At 35.7% G+C, this 21215-nt stretch overlaps 1 protein-coding gene across 1 annotated transcript; it reads right to left on the bottom strand.

Annotated features, from left to right (window-relative positions):
• Positions 1–15384: 15384 nt before the first annotated feature.
• LOC124888419 (uncharacterized mitochondrial protein AtMg00810-like) lies at positions 15385–16413 on the bottom strand (the record flags this gene model as incomplete). Its single annotated transcript, XM_047398669.1, has 1 exon — positions 15385–16413. A coding segment is annotated over one exon (1029 nt), but the record flags the coding sequence as incomplete, so codon positions are not given.
• Between the last annotated feature and the right edge of the window lie 4802 nt (positions 16414–21215).

The following is a 21215-nucleotide window of genomic DNA, read 5'->3' as shown; positions in this document are numbered from 1 at the left end:
TCTTTACCTATTTTAGAACCACCACGACCTCTAGCTGCCAGTGCCACTGCCCTAGAGGGTTCTTGAGAACTTTAGTACTAACCTCCAGCTCCAAATCTTGGATATTCCCCCTAATATGTCCTAGCTCACCACATTCATAGCAAGATTCTAGAAATCATTGTCCAGAAAAGGACCCAAATAACTGGTACGATCAACTTAAAAACCTACCTTGGATGCCTGATTGCCAACATACATTGGACTTCCAAGATGACGATGAAATTTCTCTCTAGAAAATCTACTTCCTCAAGATGAGGTGCCACTTTAAGCACTAGATGTATGGTCCTTTTATCCCTAACACCACAAAAATCCTCATGTATGATATACCTAACCTCCTTGGCCGACCACTTTCTAAAAAAGCCACATATAATATTGTAGGATATGCTACCATTTGAATATGATAGATTAGCCCTTCACAAACTAACAAATCCACTCGGCCTCATCAAATAAAATTATTAAAGCTTGACAATATAAGGTATTAAATTTAGTCACGTACTCAGTTATTGAGATATCTTCCAGGGTAAAATGCTCAAACTGGTTCCTCTTCTCTTCCCTCATAGTGTAGGGGATAAACCTCTTAAGAAAAACCCAAGTAACTAACTCTCAAGTCAAATAAAGAAACATTATATGCAGAAGTTAAAACTTCAAAACAAGAGTTAGTCTTAAATAAATTCTTTCATAAAAAATAAAATAGAATTCAGAAAGGCAAGTTAAAATTCCATAACATGGTTGGACTTTTCTACACCCTTTCTTGTGTCGAACAATGCATCACAACTATGAAGTTCAATTATTCTACTTTTGTTTCATCGAATATGATCTACAACTCTTATTTCTTACTAGAAAAAAAGGATTCCTACAACAAAATGCCTTCTACAACTACGAAAAGAAAATTTTTATATCTCACATCTACTTAAATTGTGCGAATATGAGAATCTCTTTCGTTGAATTGAAAGAATTTTCTATTGAATGGAAGATGGTTTTACATTAACAAGTAAAGAAAAAAAGAAATTATTTTAGTACTTACTTTGAATACTAATTCAAATTGCGTTGTTGTGTCAGAAGAAGGACAACATAAGTACACACTTCTAAAAAGTCTCAAAGTATGACAACAACTAATATAATATTTGAGAAGGAGAAAGACATAAATATAAGAATAAAGGAGGTCTGAGAAGCTACGGATCAGTCAAGCAACTATATCTGGATATTGAATAATCAGCTAGTGATGAGGATCACTTACTACTCATGTTTGGCTAAACACATACATAACAAAGGTGCAAATAAGACAAATATGGGTATGAAAGTATGTGTATTCAGCAACATCATCAACAGATCCTAACATGAAGCAATGACGAGGGTCAACCTTACACTGTTCTATCTTGTACTTAACCATAAATATTAATTCATTTCTATAAATTGACTATAACTATGAAAGCCAAACAATAAAACAATCAACATAATAGTGGGCTCTTAGACTATGTTAGATAAAAAAATACATTAATGTCACAACAATTAAGCACACAACATCAAGAAGCTCAACATAAACCAAGTGAATAATAATGAATTAATACAATGTAAAACATTTGCTTTGTATACACTTGCTTCCTCTATCGAACAGTCAAATTCTATGAGAGACTCGTGATGTCCATATTATGGGCAGGCATGTCACTCTAATTTATATATAATACTGGTCAGGTGTGTCACTGTCACGACCCGAATCGGGGCCCTGGCCGTGACGAGTATCCCAAACCATGAAGGCCCGAAACACCCCTATCTGTCTGGTAATCATGCACATAATTCAAATGATAAAGAGATGGGGAAGACAATAACATTACGAAAAACATGGTCAAGAGTCATATGAAAGCAATAATAGGGAATAATGTCCCAAAATCTCAAATCAACACCTCTATAACGTCTGTGAAATCTCTACTACATGACTGAAATAAATGTCTATCTAAAAACTGGGACAAGGCCCCCAGTAGACCCAAACTAATAAGTGATAAATGACACTGCTAGATAATAAGGCCTTCCAAAATATAGAAGGCTCACCAAGTGACTCTGCAAATTTGTCCGAGGAATTTACTGATTTTCTGGACCCCTAGACTGCGCCTCCGAACCTGGGAGGAAGGGGTTCAATACAAAAGTACTAGTACGCAGAGATATCAAAACAAAACATGATATTTATACAAGATATAGTTGAGAGCCATTATAAAGCAGTTTCATATCAAGTCATTTGAAAACCCATGGGCATAATGTATTATTTTCAACAACAATCCAATGCAACTGAGCTAGGTGGAATACCCTACATGCCACATTTACACCAACTGTCAAGCCTCAGTTGCCGCCGAGATTAGAGTATACGTGAGGGAAAGATACACAAGATCACACAGCAGGGTGTCTCAACCCAATGGTAGTGCACAAGATCACAAAGTAGGACTCCTAACCATAGTCCTAATTTGGGAATGACATAAAGTCAGGTATGCAAGATCACAAAGCAGGGTACCAAATTCCCATGTCGGCAAACACGGTTTCCTACAATGAGCCCTTACACTCAAACACCTTCTTCGAGCATCCACCTATCTCGTGTAAAATTAATGCATTCAAATTTCATCTGATTCAATCACATATCATATTCTGTAGGGTATCGTCATACCCAACTTACAAGCCATCAATATCACATTATTCTTCTCATTCAACCATTGTATTCAACATGAATAACCTTCTCATTTTCAAGTCAAAATCATATCAATTCTCAAAACATTTCATTTCATGCTCTTCAAGATGTCTTCAAATAATTTACATCATATGAACATTTAAAACAAATTCACATCAAGAGAGGAAATTTCATATCATTCATGCTCTTAAGTTAACATCTTTTTGGAATACATGCATATACATATATCATATAGCAAATCACTTTGGGAGTAGGCCTAAGGGCCAAATCAATATCATAAAACGTTTAAAACATAATCATATTTGTAATTTCAAAATCCCCATTTGAAAATATGAATTTTTAAAGCCCATGAGATTTTTGAGATAACCCCACATACCTCTATATGCAAATATGATAGGTGCTTCTTGAAGTCTACGTTGCGAAGATTCCAAATCTTCAATTTGTTTTGAAAACCCATGGTTGAATCTTGAACTACTTGGGTTTTTATTTTAAAACTCTAGAGAGAGTTCTTGAACAATTTTGATGAATGAAGGTGTATTTTGGGGTCTTTAGGAACTGAATTTCATGTTTAGGGCTAAGTAAGGGTGGAAAAGGACCATTTTGCTCCAAAAATGGAGTGTCTAAGTCACTTGAAACCTTTACATAGGCGCTGCCTATGCTATCTCCTATGTTTACATAGGCGCCGCCTATGTTATCGCCTATCGTTACATACGCACCGCCTATGCTATCGCCTATGTTTACATAGGCGTCGCCTACTATTTTGAAAGGTCATAACTTCTTGCTCGAGTACCGAATTTTAGTAAAATTAGTATCGTTGGAAATCTAACTTAAAGACCTATCATTTGACACATAGTAGGCTCTCTAATTCGACATATACAGAGAGTTATGGTTGATGGAAGCTGACACAAATTACAACGTCCACTAAAACCTAATCGATTGAAATAGTTTCAACTCGTCCTTGAGTTGAAGGACCTCTATGGTCTAAATTCAAGCTTGAATGGATTTACATACTATGCAATAATTAACATGCCATATTGGAATAAGATTTATGACTTCGGGATTATCAACGCATCGAAATCATGGTCCATATTGTAGCTCAAAAATACGGGGTGTTACATTATCTCCCCCTTGGGATCATTCATCCTCGAATGATGGGTAGAAACATATTGAAGCTTAGAGGTATAGAATAACGCAGACATGATATATTTCTCTAAGAAAGAATACACTGATCTGAAACATGACTATAAGACTGGAACTACTGATGTTCTAAATTCTTATACCGGACGTGCATATCTGATGCATGGAATACACAACTGAAGTGACTCATAGGCTGAATTCTCATAATGAATCATGCATATCTGATGCATGGAGTTGTTACTGAGTTATTCTCATGAACACAGAACTGAATACACTGATAAGCTAAACTTTTTCTATTGAACCTGCGTTTCTAATGCATGCATATTTGACTGAACTAATGTATGAATGTATGACTGAATACGCGATGATAGCTGGTACGGAGCTTGTAATAAGAATCTATACATGCAACTAAATCGGGTATCTCTCTCTTGGGACCCTATGTCTCTCTATGAATGCTCAATTCACTAAGATGCTCAGAAAACTGAGGCGATGCACTAGGCACCTACAAATTTAATCATAACTGAACATTTGGAATATGAATATAGTACATGATGCATGAATTAAGTTATACTCGCAAATACTAGTATACTCTATCTTAGAATAGTAACATATTTGAGATTTTTGGGTAGCATGATTAAATAAAGAGACAAGAAAATAAGTCATGCGAATCTGACTGCTAAACTGATTTGCTGGCCATATAGACTGAACTATACTGGAAAATTATACTCAATCTAGAGTATCTCTTCAATACTCTCTCTAAAAAAGTTCTAGCAGTAATAGGGAGCCATGAATCTTGGGTATGGATTACACAAGACATCCAACTGAGAAAATCACAACATTGACACGACTCTGCAGTCTGGAATATAGACATATAACTCCTAAATTAGGATAGAATTTTCAAACCTTTGGCAATACAACTTCTTATTTTCAGGCTTAGTGCACTTCCTGAATATCCCTTAACTATACTATTCCCTATAAATATCATATTCATTCAACTCGGTTTAAAATTCTCATATGAGCATTGACAAATCTTTCTACTAATATGGAAAATAACATCATCCCTTCGCCGTGATCAAGCCTAACTATAAGTCACAAAAAAAACACAACATGCCAGACCACGCTATTACTCTAAACCATATGATGCAATCTTCTACATCTCCCTTAAAGATCACATCCTAATTATAACATGCCTTACCACTTCAATGACTACTTTGAACTCTTAATATAAAGTCGCTAATGCATATTGCGACCTTCCACTACAATCCTAAAATGTCATTCAAGACTAATTTATAACCACATGTTAACTCCAAGGCAATCACCCATAAATACATACTTCACATGGTTTCTAAACTATTATCAATATAACTCCCACGCGCTATCCTAAAAACATACACACACCAACTTTTCTACTAACCATCATATGTATCAAAGACTTGGCCCCAACTCTTACTTCGTACTTATGGCCTTATCTAAGCAAGCATACTATGATCTTCCATCAACAAGAACATTTACATCGTCACCACTATCATTGCATAGGGAGGGTCACTAAAAGGTTAAAACATAAGATCCTGAAGCATGAAAAGGTTTTTATATGGGACTGAGCACACTATAAAGAGTGAGTACATGCGTCATGAGTTGCATTACCTCAACTAGAGTTCATAACATAAGGAATGTGATTTCGACTACTTTAATGAACTAGAAATCATTATCTTGGAACTGGAAGAGTACGTGACTCTCTATCATCTACCGGAGTCATGAACTATGATCACGAAACTAAATCGTAAGGCATGACTAAGCATCCAGATAACTAAAAAAAATACTGAGGTAGGAATGGGTTGAGATCCACCCTCACTTTATGATGTTCTAAATCATACTACATCACTACTAAAATCTGAGAGCCTTACTTGATCATTCGTTCTATCATCTCCCCCTCAGCTTCACGTCATCATCTAGAGTTTGGGAGATCCTTTACCAGATTCTAACTGAACTACACTTACTGCACTCTAGGGTCTGAAAAAAAAATGACAATGCATGCATATCATAGAACTTAACCTGAATGACTACCTTTTGGGATACATTAGTTTGCACACTTATTTCTATCGGTTCAACCTTCAAAACTCAAACTTAGATTCTAACACTTAACATGGCTATTTAGATCACCATATACCATCTAACTAGTCTTTCTTCACTTAACGATTCAATGGTACCACTAGCCACACAAATTATGTAATAGTCTTAGAAAAATATGCCGCAACCTCATATCACCTTGGCATACTTCTATATCATACCTACAACATTATACTTCATTACGAATCAATTTAAACTTAAGCCATTTCATGCACCGTTCAAGCCTATTAGATCACTTCTATACAACTAGTATTCATTAACCAAGAAATCTTCACATCCACCTTCATGGACATCAACTATTCAAAGTTAATATCTAGTGCTATGCATGATTTACAACCCGACCTTACACAAAATTTTCACTTGGAAACTATAAATAAACATCACGAAACACTAGTGCACTAGAACTTCATAACCACAATAATCGATCATGACCTAACGGTTTTCCTTTATCATAACTCATTTGTACATAGTAGTTCAACACATCAAGCCTACTAATATTTATTCCCACAAATATGCATCATTAATCTCATGCCACTATTCTTACATCCACATCCTACGTTAAATTCAAGCCAATGGTCTAGCATCAATCATCTACCACCAATGATGAGTGCAACATAATATACTAATCCATCAAATTGGAACATTCTATCCCAAATACTTCAAAATCTGCTACATACCTTCTCATAAGTAGTACTAATTTACAACTACCAACAAAAGAAGGTCAAGGGGTAAGGTCACATAATAGACATGATTAACCTTAATCTTATATTATAACCCCATACAATCCTTTCTACTTATATGGATTGCTCGCCTCATACTTACTCACTCAATCATACATTTAGACTGCCTTCAAATTCCTCAAACAACCATGAGTCTATAATCATAACTTACTCACTAATATAGCCATTTTCACATTCAAGCAACCAACAAATCACCCTGACAAACAACTCCTTCTCTACCTTATTCTAAACAAACTCACAAGGACGAATTACCTCTTTACCAACTCAATCTCATGCAAATAGATTATGCCATACATATATTAAACCAACGAAAGAACAACAAGTTGGACAACAAGTTTCTAGTGAATCGAAACAGGCCTCACACGGCTTCACTAGACTTTGGTTTTGTATTTTGAACAAGAAAATAAAATGGATGACAAGGCAACTATGCTAGTGAATCGAAAGAGCCCTACACGGCTTCGCTAGACTTTAATTTTATTTTTTCAAAAACACCATGATAACAAGATTACATATTACAAGGGATGGAAAATTGACACATAATATTTAATGGTCTAAGAATATACATATTATTCTGTATAAATAAAAATCTGAGTAAAACACTTCCTCCATGGACTACCATACCGTCCACACACGCTGTTAGCTACCACATTAGTTTATCACGATAAAGGGGTAAATCATCCTCAAACATTGGTTATTCAACTGAAATATTCATTTACACAAAATCACCCTCACTCTGACTTCTAACTTTGTAACTTTACATCACCAACTTTTTGGTCCAATATCACTACCAATAGGTCATGACAATAATACTTTAACTTATGCTACTATTCGGGTAGAAAAACAGTTCCAACATTCTGCTATACATTGTCCACATCTGTAATAAAATTTTGAGAGGGACTAGATACACTTAATACCTTAAGCTGGAATGCACTATTCCATTAGGATCAATATTTACATCAGAATCAACACATATTGATGCACTAACAGACTTCTATCGAGTCTTTGCGCAATTTTTAAAATCTTATAGGACTCAATCGAAAAGGACTATATCATGTATATTCTAAACTTTTTGCACTTGAATCAGCCCAATAATGGGACATGTCTGAGAAAATCAAAGTAAGGAAAGAATTTGGGATGACTTTACTTTCATATGGGCGACACCATAGCACGAATTAGAGCATGAAAGGGGACCATTCCGACTCTATTGCACTGACTAGAACATGAAGAAAGAGAGATATTCCTAAATGCCTAGTAGCCTCCTGCTTATAAGTGTGGCGTGCTACACACCCATAAATAAGACTCTACCCGACGCGATTTCGCAGACACCCTGGGACCATGCACCGTGCTTTGATACCAAGTTTGTCACGACCCAAATCGGGACCCTGGCCGTGACGAGTATCTCAAACCATGAAGGCCCAAAATACCCGTATCTATCTGGTAATCATGCACATAATTCAAATAATAAAGAGATACGAAAGACAATAACACTATGAAAAACATGGTCAAGAGTCATATGAAAGCAATAATAGGGAATAATGTCCCAAAATCTCAAATCAACACCTCTATAACGTCTGTGAAATCTCTACTACATGACAGACACAAATGTCTATCTAAATCTGGGACAAGGCCCCCAGTAGACCCAAACTAATAAGTGATAAATGACACTGCCAGATAATCAGGACTTCCAAAATATAGAAGGCTCACCAAGTGACTCTGCAAATTTGTCCGAGGAATTTACTGATTTTTTGGAGCCTTAGAATGCGCCTCTGAACTTGGGAGGAAGGGGGTCAATACAAAAGTACTAGTACACAGAGATATCAAAATAAAACATAATATTTTTACAAAATATAGTTGAGAGCCATTATAAAGCAGTTTCATATCAAGTCATTTGAAAACCCATGGGCATAATGTAATTGTTTTTAACAATAATGCAATACAGCTGAGCTAGGTGGGGTACCCTACATATCATATTTACACCAACTGTCAAACCTCGGTTGCCGCCGAGATTAGAGTATACGTGAGGGAAAGACACACAAGATCATACAACAGGGTGTCTCGACCCAATGGTAGTGCACAAGATCACAAAGCAGGGCTCCTAACCATAGTCCCAATTTAGGAATGACATAAAGTCAAGTACACAAGATCACAAAGTAGGGTACCAAATTCCCATGTCGGCAAACACGGTTTCCAGCGATGAGCCCTTACACTTAAACGCCTTCTTCGGGCATCCACCTTACATGATGCATTCAAATTTCATCTGATTCAATCACATATCATATTCTATAGGGTATCGTCATACCCAACTTGCAAGCCATCAGTATCACATCATTTTTCTTATTCAACCATTGTATTCAACATGAATGGCCTTCTCGTTTTCAAGTCAAAATCATATCAATTCTCAAAACAATTCATGTCTGCTCTTCAAGATGTTTTCAAATAATTTAAATCATATGAACATTTAAAACAATTTCACATCAAGAGAGGAAATTTCATGTCATTCATGTTATCAAGTTAACATCTTTTCAGAATACATGCATATATATATATATATATATATATATATATATATCATATAGTAAATCACTTTGGAAGTAGGCCTAAGGGCCAAATCAATATCATAAAATGTTTAAAACATAATTATATTCGTAATTTCAAAACCCTCATTTGAAAACATGAATTTTTAAAGCCCATGAGATTTTTAAGATAACCCCGTGTACCTCTATATGCGAATATGATAGGTTCTTCTTGAAGCCTACGTTGTGGAGATTCCAAATCTTCAATTTGTTTTGAAAACCCATGGTTGAATCTTGAATTACTTGAGTTTTTATTTTAAAACCCTAGATAGAGTTCTTGAACAAATTTGATGAATTAAGGTGTATTTTGGGGTCTTTGGGTACTGAATTTCGTGTTTAGGGCTAAGTAAGGGTGGAAAAGGACCATTTTTATCCAAAAATGGAGTGTCTAAGTCACTTGAAACCTTTACATAGGTGCTTCCTATGCTATTGCCTATGTTTATATAGGCGCCACCTATGCTATCACCTATGTTTACATAGGCGCCGCCTACTACTTTGAAAGGCCATAACTTCTTGCTCGGGTGCCGGATTTTAGCAAAATTGGTATTATTGGAAAGCTAACTCAAAGACCTATCATTTGACACATAGTAGGCTCTCTAATTCAACATATACAGAGAGTTATGGTCGATGGAAGCTGACATAAATTACAACATCCACTAAAACTTAATCGATCGAAATAGTTTCAACTCGTCCTTGAGTTGAAGGACCTCTATGGTCTAAATTCAAACTTGAATGGATTCACATACTACGCAAATAATTAACATGCCATATTGGCATAGGATTTATGGCTTCGAAATTATCAACGCATCAAAATATGGTCCATATTGTAGCCCGAAAATATAGGGTGTTACAGTCACTCTGATCCATATATAGTAATATGCGGGTGTTCAACTCCTACCCATATATGCAGAAATGTCATTTCGATCCACATATAATATTGGACGGGGCTATCCCTCTTATCACAAGCAACAAATATGCATTTCAAGATAATGCTCTCCTAGAGTAACTTAATTACACTATTATTAATTTGATGTTGCTTTTCAATCTCTCAATTCATATATACTTATATTAACCCAAAGTATAACTAGAAGAACAATTATCATAAGATATTATCATAATCCACCTTCAAATTTATAAAGGAGCACAAAACTATCAATTAGCATGTTCGTGAATCAGAACAAGTCATAAGTCATGTAAATCATACTCTCAAAACAAGAAATCCTTCCAAGAAAGTCAAATAATTACATAAGCCCATAACATAGTATCGGTACCCGTATAAATTTTCATCATCTCATTTATACAAAAGTTTCATCATCCATTATCCATATGTCCAATCAAGCATTACACTAGCAATTTATAAAGATTCAAAGAAAATTTCAACTTTTCTTAAACAAAGTTTAAAATGTCAAATAACAAACAAAGTTTAAAATGTCAAATAACAATCTTGCCTTTTCATGGAGCCTCTAAATGGCCTCAAGTTGATTAAATATATGATTTGAATAAGTCAACAAGTTTGTAAAAATTTATAGTATTATACTTTTATCATGAACCCAAAAGTCATCTCTAATCCCCAAGGTCAAAATTGTAATTTATTTTAAAATTAATTTACGCATATCTTAGGGAGCTCACAAATAAATAATAAAAAGCTAAATTAGGCCTTTAAATGACCTTAAATCAAGAAATTTCATAAATTTCACTTTCGAACTAAAATTCTCAATTTGTTTAAAGTTAAACTACTAGTTTAAACACTAACCAATGATAAATTAGCGAAAAATGTGTAATTTATGGATTAGAATCATATCTTAAGAAGAAATATTGAAAATTACCTTTTGAATTAACAAAACATAATCCTAAGCTCCCAAAATTGGGTTATGATGTCCAAGATTAAAAATGAGAATTCAAATCTGCCCAGGTGCACCCTTCATTATGAATGTGATGGCCTTATCACTATTGCAAGGATGACCAAGACCCAACCTTCACGAATGTGAAACCCGCTGCGATGAGATTAAGAATAAAAATTAACTCAAGATCTATTTTACTCTACGTGATTCTGATATTCTTTTCGTGATTGTAATATTCCTTTTATGATCATGATGCTCCAACTGAATACTCTTTGCGAATATGACAAAACCTCTATGATTGTGAATTAAAAAACACCCTGCACCATAAACCACTGAAACAATTGAAACCAGGAATTGCTCAAGTCCCAAAATTTTGAAATAGGCCCTTTATTTATTCAGGACTCCTCAAAATAAAGAAAAAATTATATATATACCACATGCTAACTTTGCCTTATTACATTACATACCATGTTGAAAAAGAAATTACAAAAATCTCAAATTAATTACTTAAACCCTACCTTTTTTATTCTCTCTCTTCCTTCTTATACATTTTAAACAACCATATTTTGCTTCAAATTATGCTCCATATTTTTCACCTAAAATCTTGCTACCTTTTTTCTCCATTTATTTAGTATGTCATCTATGATTATGAGTAGCAGCTGTAATTTCAATTTTACCTTCCCTTCTTCCTCACCATTTCACTTCTCCTTAACCACGGATTCCACTTTCTCTACTCGGAATTCATAAACCTAAAATTATTTTTTTTTCTTTTTCAGAAAAAAATTAAACCCAAATTAATCAAATAAACACTCTCAATAACAAAACAAAATCAAATTGAAAAAACCCTTTGATTATTATTTTGCATAATTCTTTCGTTTTTTAATTTGAATTTTTTGTTGAAGGAATTTATTATGTATAGATCTTGAACAGTGATGGCTTGGAATGTATTCAGATTTCATACGGTCCTTAAAGGACTGGGTCAATTATGAACTTGTTGGTGTTAGGCATTGTGGGTGCTTATTACGTTGTCTTTTTGACCAACTATGGGGGACTAAACTAAAGGCCAAAGCCAAAGAAAATATTTACTGGGATTTTCCCTTTCACTTATTAAATTTCTCTTTCACTAATTTGTTAATGATTAAAACAACATATTACTAATTAATCTGACATTGTGTTTTGAACACATAATATGTTTCCTGTTATGTACCTTTGCTTCTAAGTGAATCTTATATTTAACTAAAGACAAATACGTTTTAAACGTATGTATTACATAACAGTATACATGTTGTAAAACGTTTACTACTTGTAAAAAAATTATAGAAATTGTTAATATCATGCACATTTATAATGTATGATGTTATATCATACATTGATACGAATGTATAATCAAATATTATACATTCGTAAGTCTACTGGAATGGCACAGTTTCACTATACATTGCTTTGAATGTATAACAACTTATTATACATTCAAACGTTTACTGGAAAGACACACATTTATTATACATTGATTTGACTGTATAGAAACATATTATACATTCGTCAATTTACTGGAATGATACTGTATATAATTTTTTTAAAAAAAAATTGAATTCAGTTAAATTTCGTTATTGTATTTCTAATAACCTCATACATGTTAGAAAAGTATAATGCTATATCATACATTTATTACACATTAACTATTATTGTATAATATTTTAATACATTGTGCGTTTCAACAATTACTTACTCCTATAGAGGGTAAGTTAAATAGTTAATTTGCATTTATAATCATGTTCTAACTTCAAGCTATATGGTTACGAACTATGATATAGGAAAAAAGCATAAAATTTTTATACTAATATAAATCATTGATTAAAGAAATTAACATCTATAATCAATAAAAAAAATATATATTACTTGCTCCAGCATTCAGATAAAAAACTAATAAAAAATGTTTATACAACCAAAACCATTCAAAGCATCCGCACATAGAAAACCATATTATATTCTTCATGATTCCTTTGGAAACAAACCGCAAATCCTGCGATTGTGACCGACTCGTCCGCATTTATTGAAATTACTATTGCGTCACTTTTGTATGACGTATCATTAATTTCTGACTCCCAAATTTCAGAATGTCGCAACAATACGGAGATATTCATATTAATTTTACTAATATTGAAGAACGTATGTATAAGAAGATTTTAGTAGTTTTGAAGAACGGGTGTAGAAGAAAGCGATTGTTTTTTGGCTTTTCAGATCGTGAATCACAGGAAAAAAATTATGTATAACAAAAATTTTTAAATTCAAATATCTGTTATATGTTCTATCAATAAACGATTTAATGTTGGCTAATTACTGCCTTTAATTAAGGAACTATAAAATAATTAAAGATTTTCTTACCTTAAATATAGGATTAATTGTTACATCATACATTCGACCAATGTATAATATGTGACCGAATGTATAAGTATGTTTGCAAAAAATGAGAGAGAGAAAACAACAAGAGAATTTGTGTAATTATTTTCCTTGTCTAGGGGATTTATGTTGTTTACACTAAAATAAATCAAACATATAACTCAACGAGAAACTACATTCGAAATTAACTTATTGGAATTATTGAATCACCTATCCTAGATCATCTTGATCAAATGTTGGCCGAAGTCAACTATAAGCTTTTCAAACTTCAAAAATCCAACTAATGATCGGAATCACTCCTGAATGCCTCAATTCCTAAACCAATTGTCCAATCAAGTCAAAAAATACCTTCTAGACCTAATAGAACTGTCGAAATTTTATTTCGAGCACGTTAACTTGAAATGTTGACTTTAGTCAAAATTTCCAACTTTCAACCTTTGAAACTGAAAAAACTTCCACAAAATTTACAACAACAATAATATACCCAGTATATTCCCACCAAGTGGGGTTTGTGGAGGGTAAGTGTACGAAGTCCATACTATTACCTCAATTGTGAGATAGAGAGGTTGTTTATGATAGACCACCGGCTTAAAATAAAGCAATCTAAGATAAGATAAGAAATAGTAATAGAATAAGATACAATTGAAATTAACATATACAATAATACCAATAGCAAAATACTCCAAGTATACATCAAAACATACACCATCCTCAAAATTTAATCACCTCAAAAGTTGTCCCCTGTCTCCACAGACCACAAATACCATGCTGAAGGTACAAGAAAAAAGTAAAACTAAATAAATATGCAAAAATCATGAAATAATTATGAGGATAATTACAAATCAGTTAACTCAGAATATCATGAAATAACTAAATTGTATGATTTTGAAATTAGTTAATTGTATATGATTTTTTTTGTATTGCTCAGACTCAACTTAGATTTGAATAATGTTTTTGCATATGATTTAGGGGAAGTGGTCAATCTCCCCAAGTGTGAGAGACATGAAGGCCAAGAGCTAGCTACCCCACACGTTTATATACAATTCAACTTGGAAAAAATAATCAACTTCTACAGTTATGCATGTGATAGTGTTAGGGATAGACCAAATATCCCCCTACTTGTTAGTATGATTGTTTGTTAAATTTTTTAAGAATCAATATTTTCAATTAAATTCAGTTTCAGTGCACATCTTAGATTTGGTGGCTTAGTTTCAAAGATGCTAGTGTTAATTAAATTGATGTTTATTTCACTTCGCTACATTGCATTATAGTTATTTAGCTCAGACTAGTCATGTTTCTCTATTTAGGAGGTTGTGTTTGAAAGCTACCGGGCGATTAATCCGTAGGTTTGTAACATCGTGTGGCATGTATTATGGATATGGTGCCGAGACTTGGGGCTAGAGGTGAACTCTTACGATCCAGTAAGTAAGCTTTATTGACTCTTTCAAGCGGTAACAAAAAAGCTTCTTTCAACTTGTTTTATGTTTAGTTATCTCATATTATTTTTGGAGATGCCCTGTATGTTAATAGAACTTTATTGAAAGAAAGAAAGGCTAAGGTTTACAATATAATCTGAAAAGCATGAAAAAACTAACTAAAACAAAAGTAGGCTATATATATACATAGCCAATAACCTAAAGGTCCATAAACTAAAGGCCCAATAACATATGGGCTAACATCCCCCCTCAAACTCACAATGCAACAGCAATAAGCATTGAGAGTTTGTCACACAAAAAACGAAATCGAGACGCCGACTGAGCCTTCGTAAAAAGGTCAGCAATCTGCAAAGACGATGGAACAAAAGGAAGCGATATGGTCCCGAGCTGTAAATGATGACGGGTGAAGTGACAATCAATCTCAATGTGCTTCGTACGCTCATGGAAGACAGAATTCTTTGCAATTTGTACCGCACTTTTGTTATCACAATGCAGGGGAGTAGGCATAGAAATGTGAACCCCCATATCTGCAAGAAGCCAACGTAACCAAATAATCTCACATGTAGTCACAGCCATAGCACGATACTCAGCCTCCGTGGAAGATCTAGAGACAACATCTTGTTTCTTGCTCTTCCACGAGATTAAAGAGTCTCCAAGAAACACACAAAAACCAGTGGTGGATTTACGATCATTGCGATCTCCATCCCAATCAGCATCACTATAGGCTCGCAACTCGAGAGATGACGTCGAGGGAAACAAGAGATTCTGAAACTGAGTGCCACGAAGATACCTTAGAATACGAAGTACAGCTCCCCAGTGAACAGAAGTAGGAGCAGTAACAAACTGGCTAACAACATGAACTGCATGTGCTATATCTGGACGAGTAACCGTAAGATAAACCAAACTACCCACAATAGTCCGATAAAGACTCGGATCTGATAATGGAACACCATCACTAGGAGAGTAACGTGCATTGGTTTCAAGGGGAGTATCTACAGTCCTGTTGTCAGAAAGACGCGCTCGTGTAAACAAGTCAGATATATACTTAGTCTGAGAAAGAAGATACCCTTTCTTAGACTGAGCCACCTCAATACCCAGAAAATAACGCAGCAAGCCCAAGTCCTTCATTGCAAATCGATGAGCCAAATCATGCTTCAATAACTCAATACCACTATGATCATCACCAGTAATAATCATATCATCTACATATAAGGACAATAGAATTCGCCCTGCACTTGTACATCTAACAAACAATGCTGAATCATGGTTACTCGGGACAAATCCAAGGGAAGTAATAACAGTGGAGAATTTCTCAAACCAAGCACGAGGGGCTTGTTTGAGACCGTATAAAGCTTTTCGAAGCCGACAAACTTCACCTGGCTGGTGGTCAATACCTGGGGGAGGAGTCATATAAACTTCCTCGTGGAGATCACCATTCAGAAAAGCATTCTTGACATCCATCTGAAATATCTTCCACTGTCGAACGGATGCAACAGCAATCATAGTGCGAACAGTCGTCATCTTTGCTACGGGGGAAAAAGTCTCCTCATAATCCATACCATATTGTTGTGAGTACCCTTTTGCCACAAGTCTTGCCTTGTATCGCTCAACAGACCCATCAGATTTTGTTTTTATCTTATACACCCATCGACAACCAATCGCATGCTTACCAGGTGGGAGAGTAACCAAATCCCATGTATGTGTATTATGAAGAGCAGCAAGTTCCTCAGCCATAGCATTCTGCCAAAGAGGATCAGACACAGCCTCTCTATACGACTCAGGTTCAGACAAATGATGTATGTTTGCAATAAAGGAAGCAAATGAGGCTGAATATGTAGAATAGGAAAAATCTGGCAGTTTGGTGGACTTACAAGGTCGAGTAGACCTCCTCAGAGGTGGTGGGTCTCCAGTCTCAACAGTCGAAGGAGCAGACTCAGGCACAGGCGAGGCTGAAGCACTATCAGGTGGCACACCAGAAGGCATGGATGGATCCGGAACTGGAACCTCTATGTCAATCCCAAAGGGATCAATAAGCCGAATATCTGACTTTGTCACATCATGGGTTTTAGCTGGAATGGAATAAAAAGGAATATGTTCCAAAAAAGTGACATGTCGTGAAACACATAATTTCTGACTTACAGGATCATAGCAACGATATCCTTTTTGTCCAATACCATACCCCAAAAACACACATATAGCTGATTTTGACCCTAACTTATTTCGTTCAACATGAGGACGAAGAACAAAGCAAGTACATCCAAAAACTCGTAATGCAGAATAATTCGGCGGGTGACCATATAGTTTCTCAAACGGAGACATCCCTGAAGTCAATGCAGTAGGAATACGATTAATCACATATACAGCAGTTAGGACTGCTTCTCCCCAAAAAATACTAGGAACCTCTGCAGACAAAAGTAAAGAGCGTGCTGTCTCAACAATATGACGATGTTTTCTTTCTGCCAGACCGTTCTGGTCAGGAGTGTCGGTACAAGATGACTGGTGTATGGTACCATCAGAGGCAAGTAACTGAGTGAAGTCATTAGAGGTATATTCACCCCCTAAGTCACACCTGAAACACTTTATCACAGCCGAATGTTGTGTTTTAACAAGGGCTCTAAAGTTGTTGTAAATGCCAAAGAAATCAGATCTGCGTTTCATAAGATACACCCAGGTATAACGAGTATAGTCATCTATAAACGAAACATAATAGGTCGATCCACCCTTAGTGGATACTGGCGCTGGTCCCCATACATCAGAATGAATAATATCAAAAGGAGCAACAGAATAAGACACACTTTTATTAAACGGTAAGGCAGAAAATTTTGCCAGTTTACAACCACTACAATCTGAAATATCACTAGTGTTCACATGACCCAAAGCACCACTAGAGACCAAAAACCATAAACGTGAAACTGACACATGTCCTAATCTGGAATGCCAAAGATAAAACTGAGAAGACAAAGGACTCAAACGAAAAGAAGATAAATCTATGCTAGAGGCAGCAACTGCAGACACTTTGAGATTCTCCAAGACATAGAGTTCCCCCAACCTATGGCCGGTCCCAATCACCCTCTGAGTGTGTTGGTCCTGTATAACACAAACAGAATCAGAAAAAAATACCCAATTACCAGCCTTACACAACTGACTGACCGAAACAAGATTTAAAGCAAGTTTGGGAATGTAATAAACATCAGAGAGGACAATGTGAGGGGTAGTAACAGAACCAACACCCTCGACTGACATAGGTACAGCACTCGCGGACATAACAGAGATTGGTGAAATGGGTGACAAAGAACCAAACGATGACAAATGAGGGGACATGTGATGAGACGCACCAGAATCCAATATCCACAAGGAGGAAGGAATACCTGAGGTACTAGAAGAAACTGAACCCGAATGAGACATAGATGCTGACATGGCCGTAGGATTAGAAACGAAGAACTGTCTGAACTGCTCGAAAACCTGGGGATCCAACGCAGAAGGTGGCATAGTGCTAACATACTCAACATCTACAGATGGTGCAGCAGCAGCGAACTGTGGAGGACGAGATGACCATGGAGGAGCACCAGAGGAGCGTGACGGAGACTTTTGCTGCCCATATTTCTGTTGCTGCCCAGATTGAGGCTGTTTGACCTTGTTAAGTAACAACGGACACTGAGCCTTCCAATGATTTTTCTGTTTGCAGAATGCACACTCATCAAATGCAACGTTAGGAGATTGTCGAGTCTGAGTGCGTGGTGGCCTAGACTGATCAGTTGAAGCAGCAAACACGACAGGAGTAGTAGTTACTTTAGACCCTTTATCCACTTGAGACTTGATACGAGTCTCCTCTGCAATCAGTTCATGAACCACAGAATCAACAGTAGGGAGGGGAGATCGATGAAGGATTGTTCCACGTAGGCCCTCAAAGTCAGAACGTAGTGCCATCAAAAACTGAACCAAGCGTTGCTCTTCCCGTCTAGCAATGTACGGCCCAAAACCTTTTAACTCTGCAGATTCAGTAAGTGCCAATTGATCCCACAAATCCGACATGGCAGCATAAAAATCTTGAATACTTAGATCATGCTGTTGAAGAGCACGGATATCATACTCCAACTGGTACTGCTTAGCAAAATTAGACTGAGTGTACAGTCTTTCCAAATGATCCCAGACCTCCTTTGCTGAGTCATACTTAGCCAATTGCATACCAATTGACTGAGTTACAGAATTGTTGATCCAAGTGATAATCTTGGAGTTATTAGTTTCCCATAAGTCCACCAACAAATCAAAATTTTCAGTTTTATCATCGATAGGTCTTAGTTTTACTCCAGTGATATAACCCCACATATTCTTCCCACGAAGAAAATTCTTCATGACATAACTCCAATAGGCATAGTTCTTACCATCTAATTGAGTACTAATGGACTGGAGAGAATCATCCTTTCCAGTCATTGTAAACACAGCAACACACAAACAATTCAAAAAAACAAAAAGATGCAAAACCCTAGGTTGAACAATTCCGAACGAACAACAATGGCAGCAAGCAAAAGAACGAAAGACGAACAATGGCAGCAAGCAAAAGTTCGATCCGCGCAGTTGGTGCCTGCTACAAAATCTTCAACCAACAAATCAAAGGACATGGATCAAACTAGCTCTGATACCATGTTAATAGAACTTTATTGAAAGAAAGAAAGGCTAAGGTTTACAATATAATCTGAAAAGCATGAAAAAACTAACTAAAACAAAAGTAGGCTATATATATACATAGCCAATAACCTAAAGGTCCATAAACTAAAGGCCCAATAACATATGGGCTAACACTGTAGACTATATATTTAAATTTAGTTCTTCAAAGCTCAATGACTATAGTGGATAGTGTTTCAGGTAAAATGGTTAAACAATTACGTTATTAACTTTTTTGTAAATATTGTGTTTAGATATGACTTTTCAGCTAGCTAGAAAAGGTTTCACTAAATAAATAAATTACGTAGGTTGACTGGTACCACGTCCAGCCCCAATTTAGGACTGACAAAATAATATTATCATCCACACGATTTAATTATTTGAATCCACTAAAAAAATGTAATGATGTTGTAATGACCCTTCAGGTCATTTTCTTGATTTGCGTGTATTTCGGTATTTCAAGTCATTTCACAGTGGATACAGGTCATTTATGACTTTTCGGAACTGTCAATTTGGTTATCGAATAGTTCGTTTAGGTTTTAGGCTCATTTCCTGTTTTGAAGCTTTCGTTGTTTAGGATTTGGTCTCAGACTAAAGATCCTATTAGATGACCTCAGATGAGAATTCTGACAGCGCCATCAACTTCGGAACGTTTATTTTATTCTAGGGGACCTTGATTAAGGTCCTTAGTCTTCCAAACTCGTTTTGGGTTATTGGGTGAATTATATAAAAATTGAAACTATAGGTGCGGGCTTCACATTTTAGTCGAAACAAACTCAGATAAAAGTTTTGATGGTTCTATTGAGTTTGGAAAGTCAAATTTGGTATGCTAGCATAGTTCATTTGTGCGCACGGGGTTCTAAATGTATCCCGAACACCCGATCGGTGTCTGTTTTGGACTTGATAAAATCTAGTACATGGCACGTGATATGACTGCTTAAGCGCTCAATGCTTTAGCACATAAGCGGCACCACGATTATTGTCAGACCGCTTAAGCGCTTGTGTTGCTTCCTTAGCGATAGACGCTTTAGCAGTAAGCGCTTTAACGCCCAGGTGTCCGTTTAAGCATCACCTGTAGCCTTTTTAATACCATTTTTTCACGTGATTTTCCACCATTTTCACACCAAGTTGAGAGCTCAAAGAGAGAAAAAAGTGGGAAATCATCCATAGAAGCTAAGGTAATCTAGCCTAACTCTCCTTGGTGATTTATCATTGATTTTTCCTTTAATTTCCATCCCAATTCATGGAAAATTCTCAGAAATTAGGTCTTACATTCCTAAAATTTAAGAGTTGATTTGAGACCCAATTTGTGTTCCATTTGTGCTCAACTTTTGAGCATATTCCTTGTTCTTTGAGGGACCTCGTGACAGATTTAATTTTGGATTCCATTTGCGGGCCTCGTCGGTTTATTCTTGATCAAAATTTCAACCCGACCTTTAATATAGTAATATGGATCTCATTTTACTCATAATGATGTGTAGATTACTATTTTAATAGCTTGACGGCATTTTAGGATCGTAAAGCAGAAGAGGAAGATTTGTGGGCATTCAAAGAATTACGGTTCCATATCGAGGTAAGCTTTTATCTACTTT

Source organism: Capsicum annuum, chromosome 1 (assembly GCF_002878395.1).
Source record: "Capsicum annuum cultivar UCD-10X-F1 chromosome 1, UCD10Xv1.1, whole genome shotgun sequence".
Taxonomy (NCBI): Eukaryota; Viridiplantae; Streptophyta; class Magnoliopsida; order Solanales; family Solanaceae; genus Capsicum; species Capsicum annuum.
The sequence above is the reverse complement of the archived record's forward strand: the minus strand, read 5'-3'. Positions and strand labels throughout refer to the sequence as shown.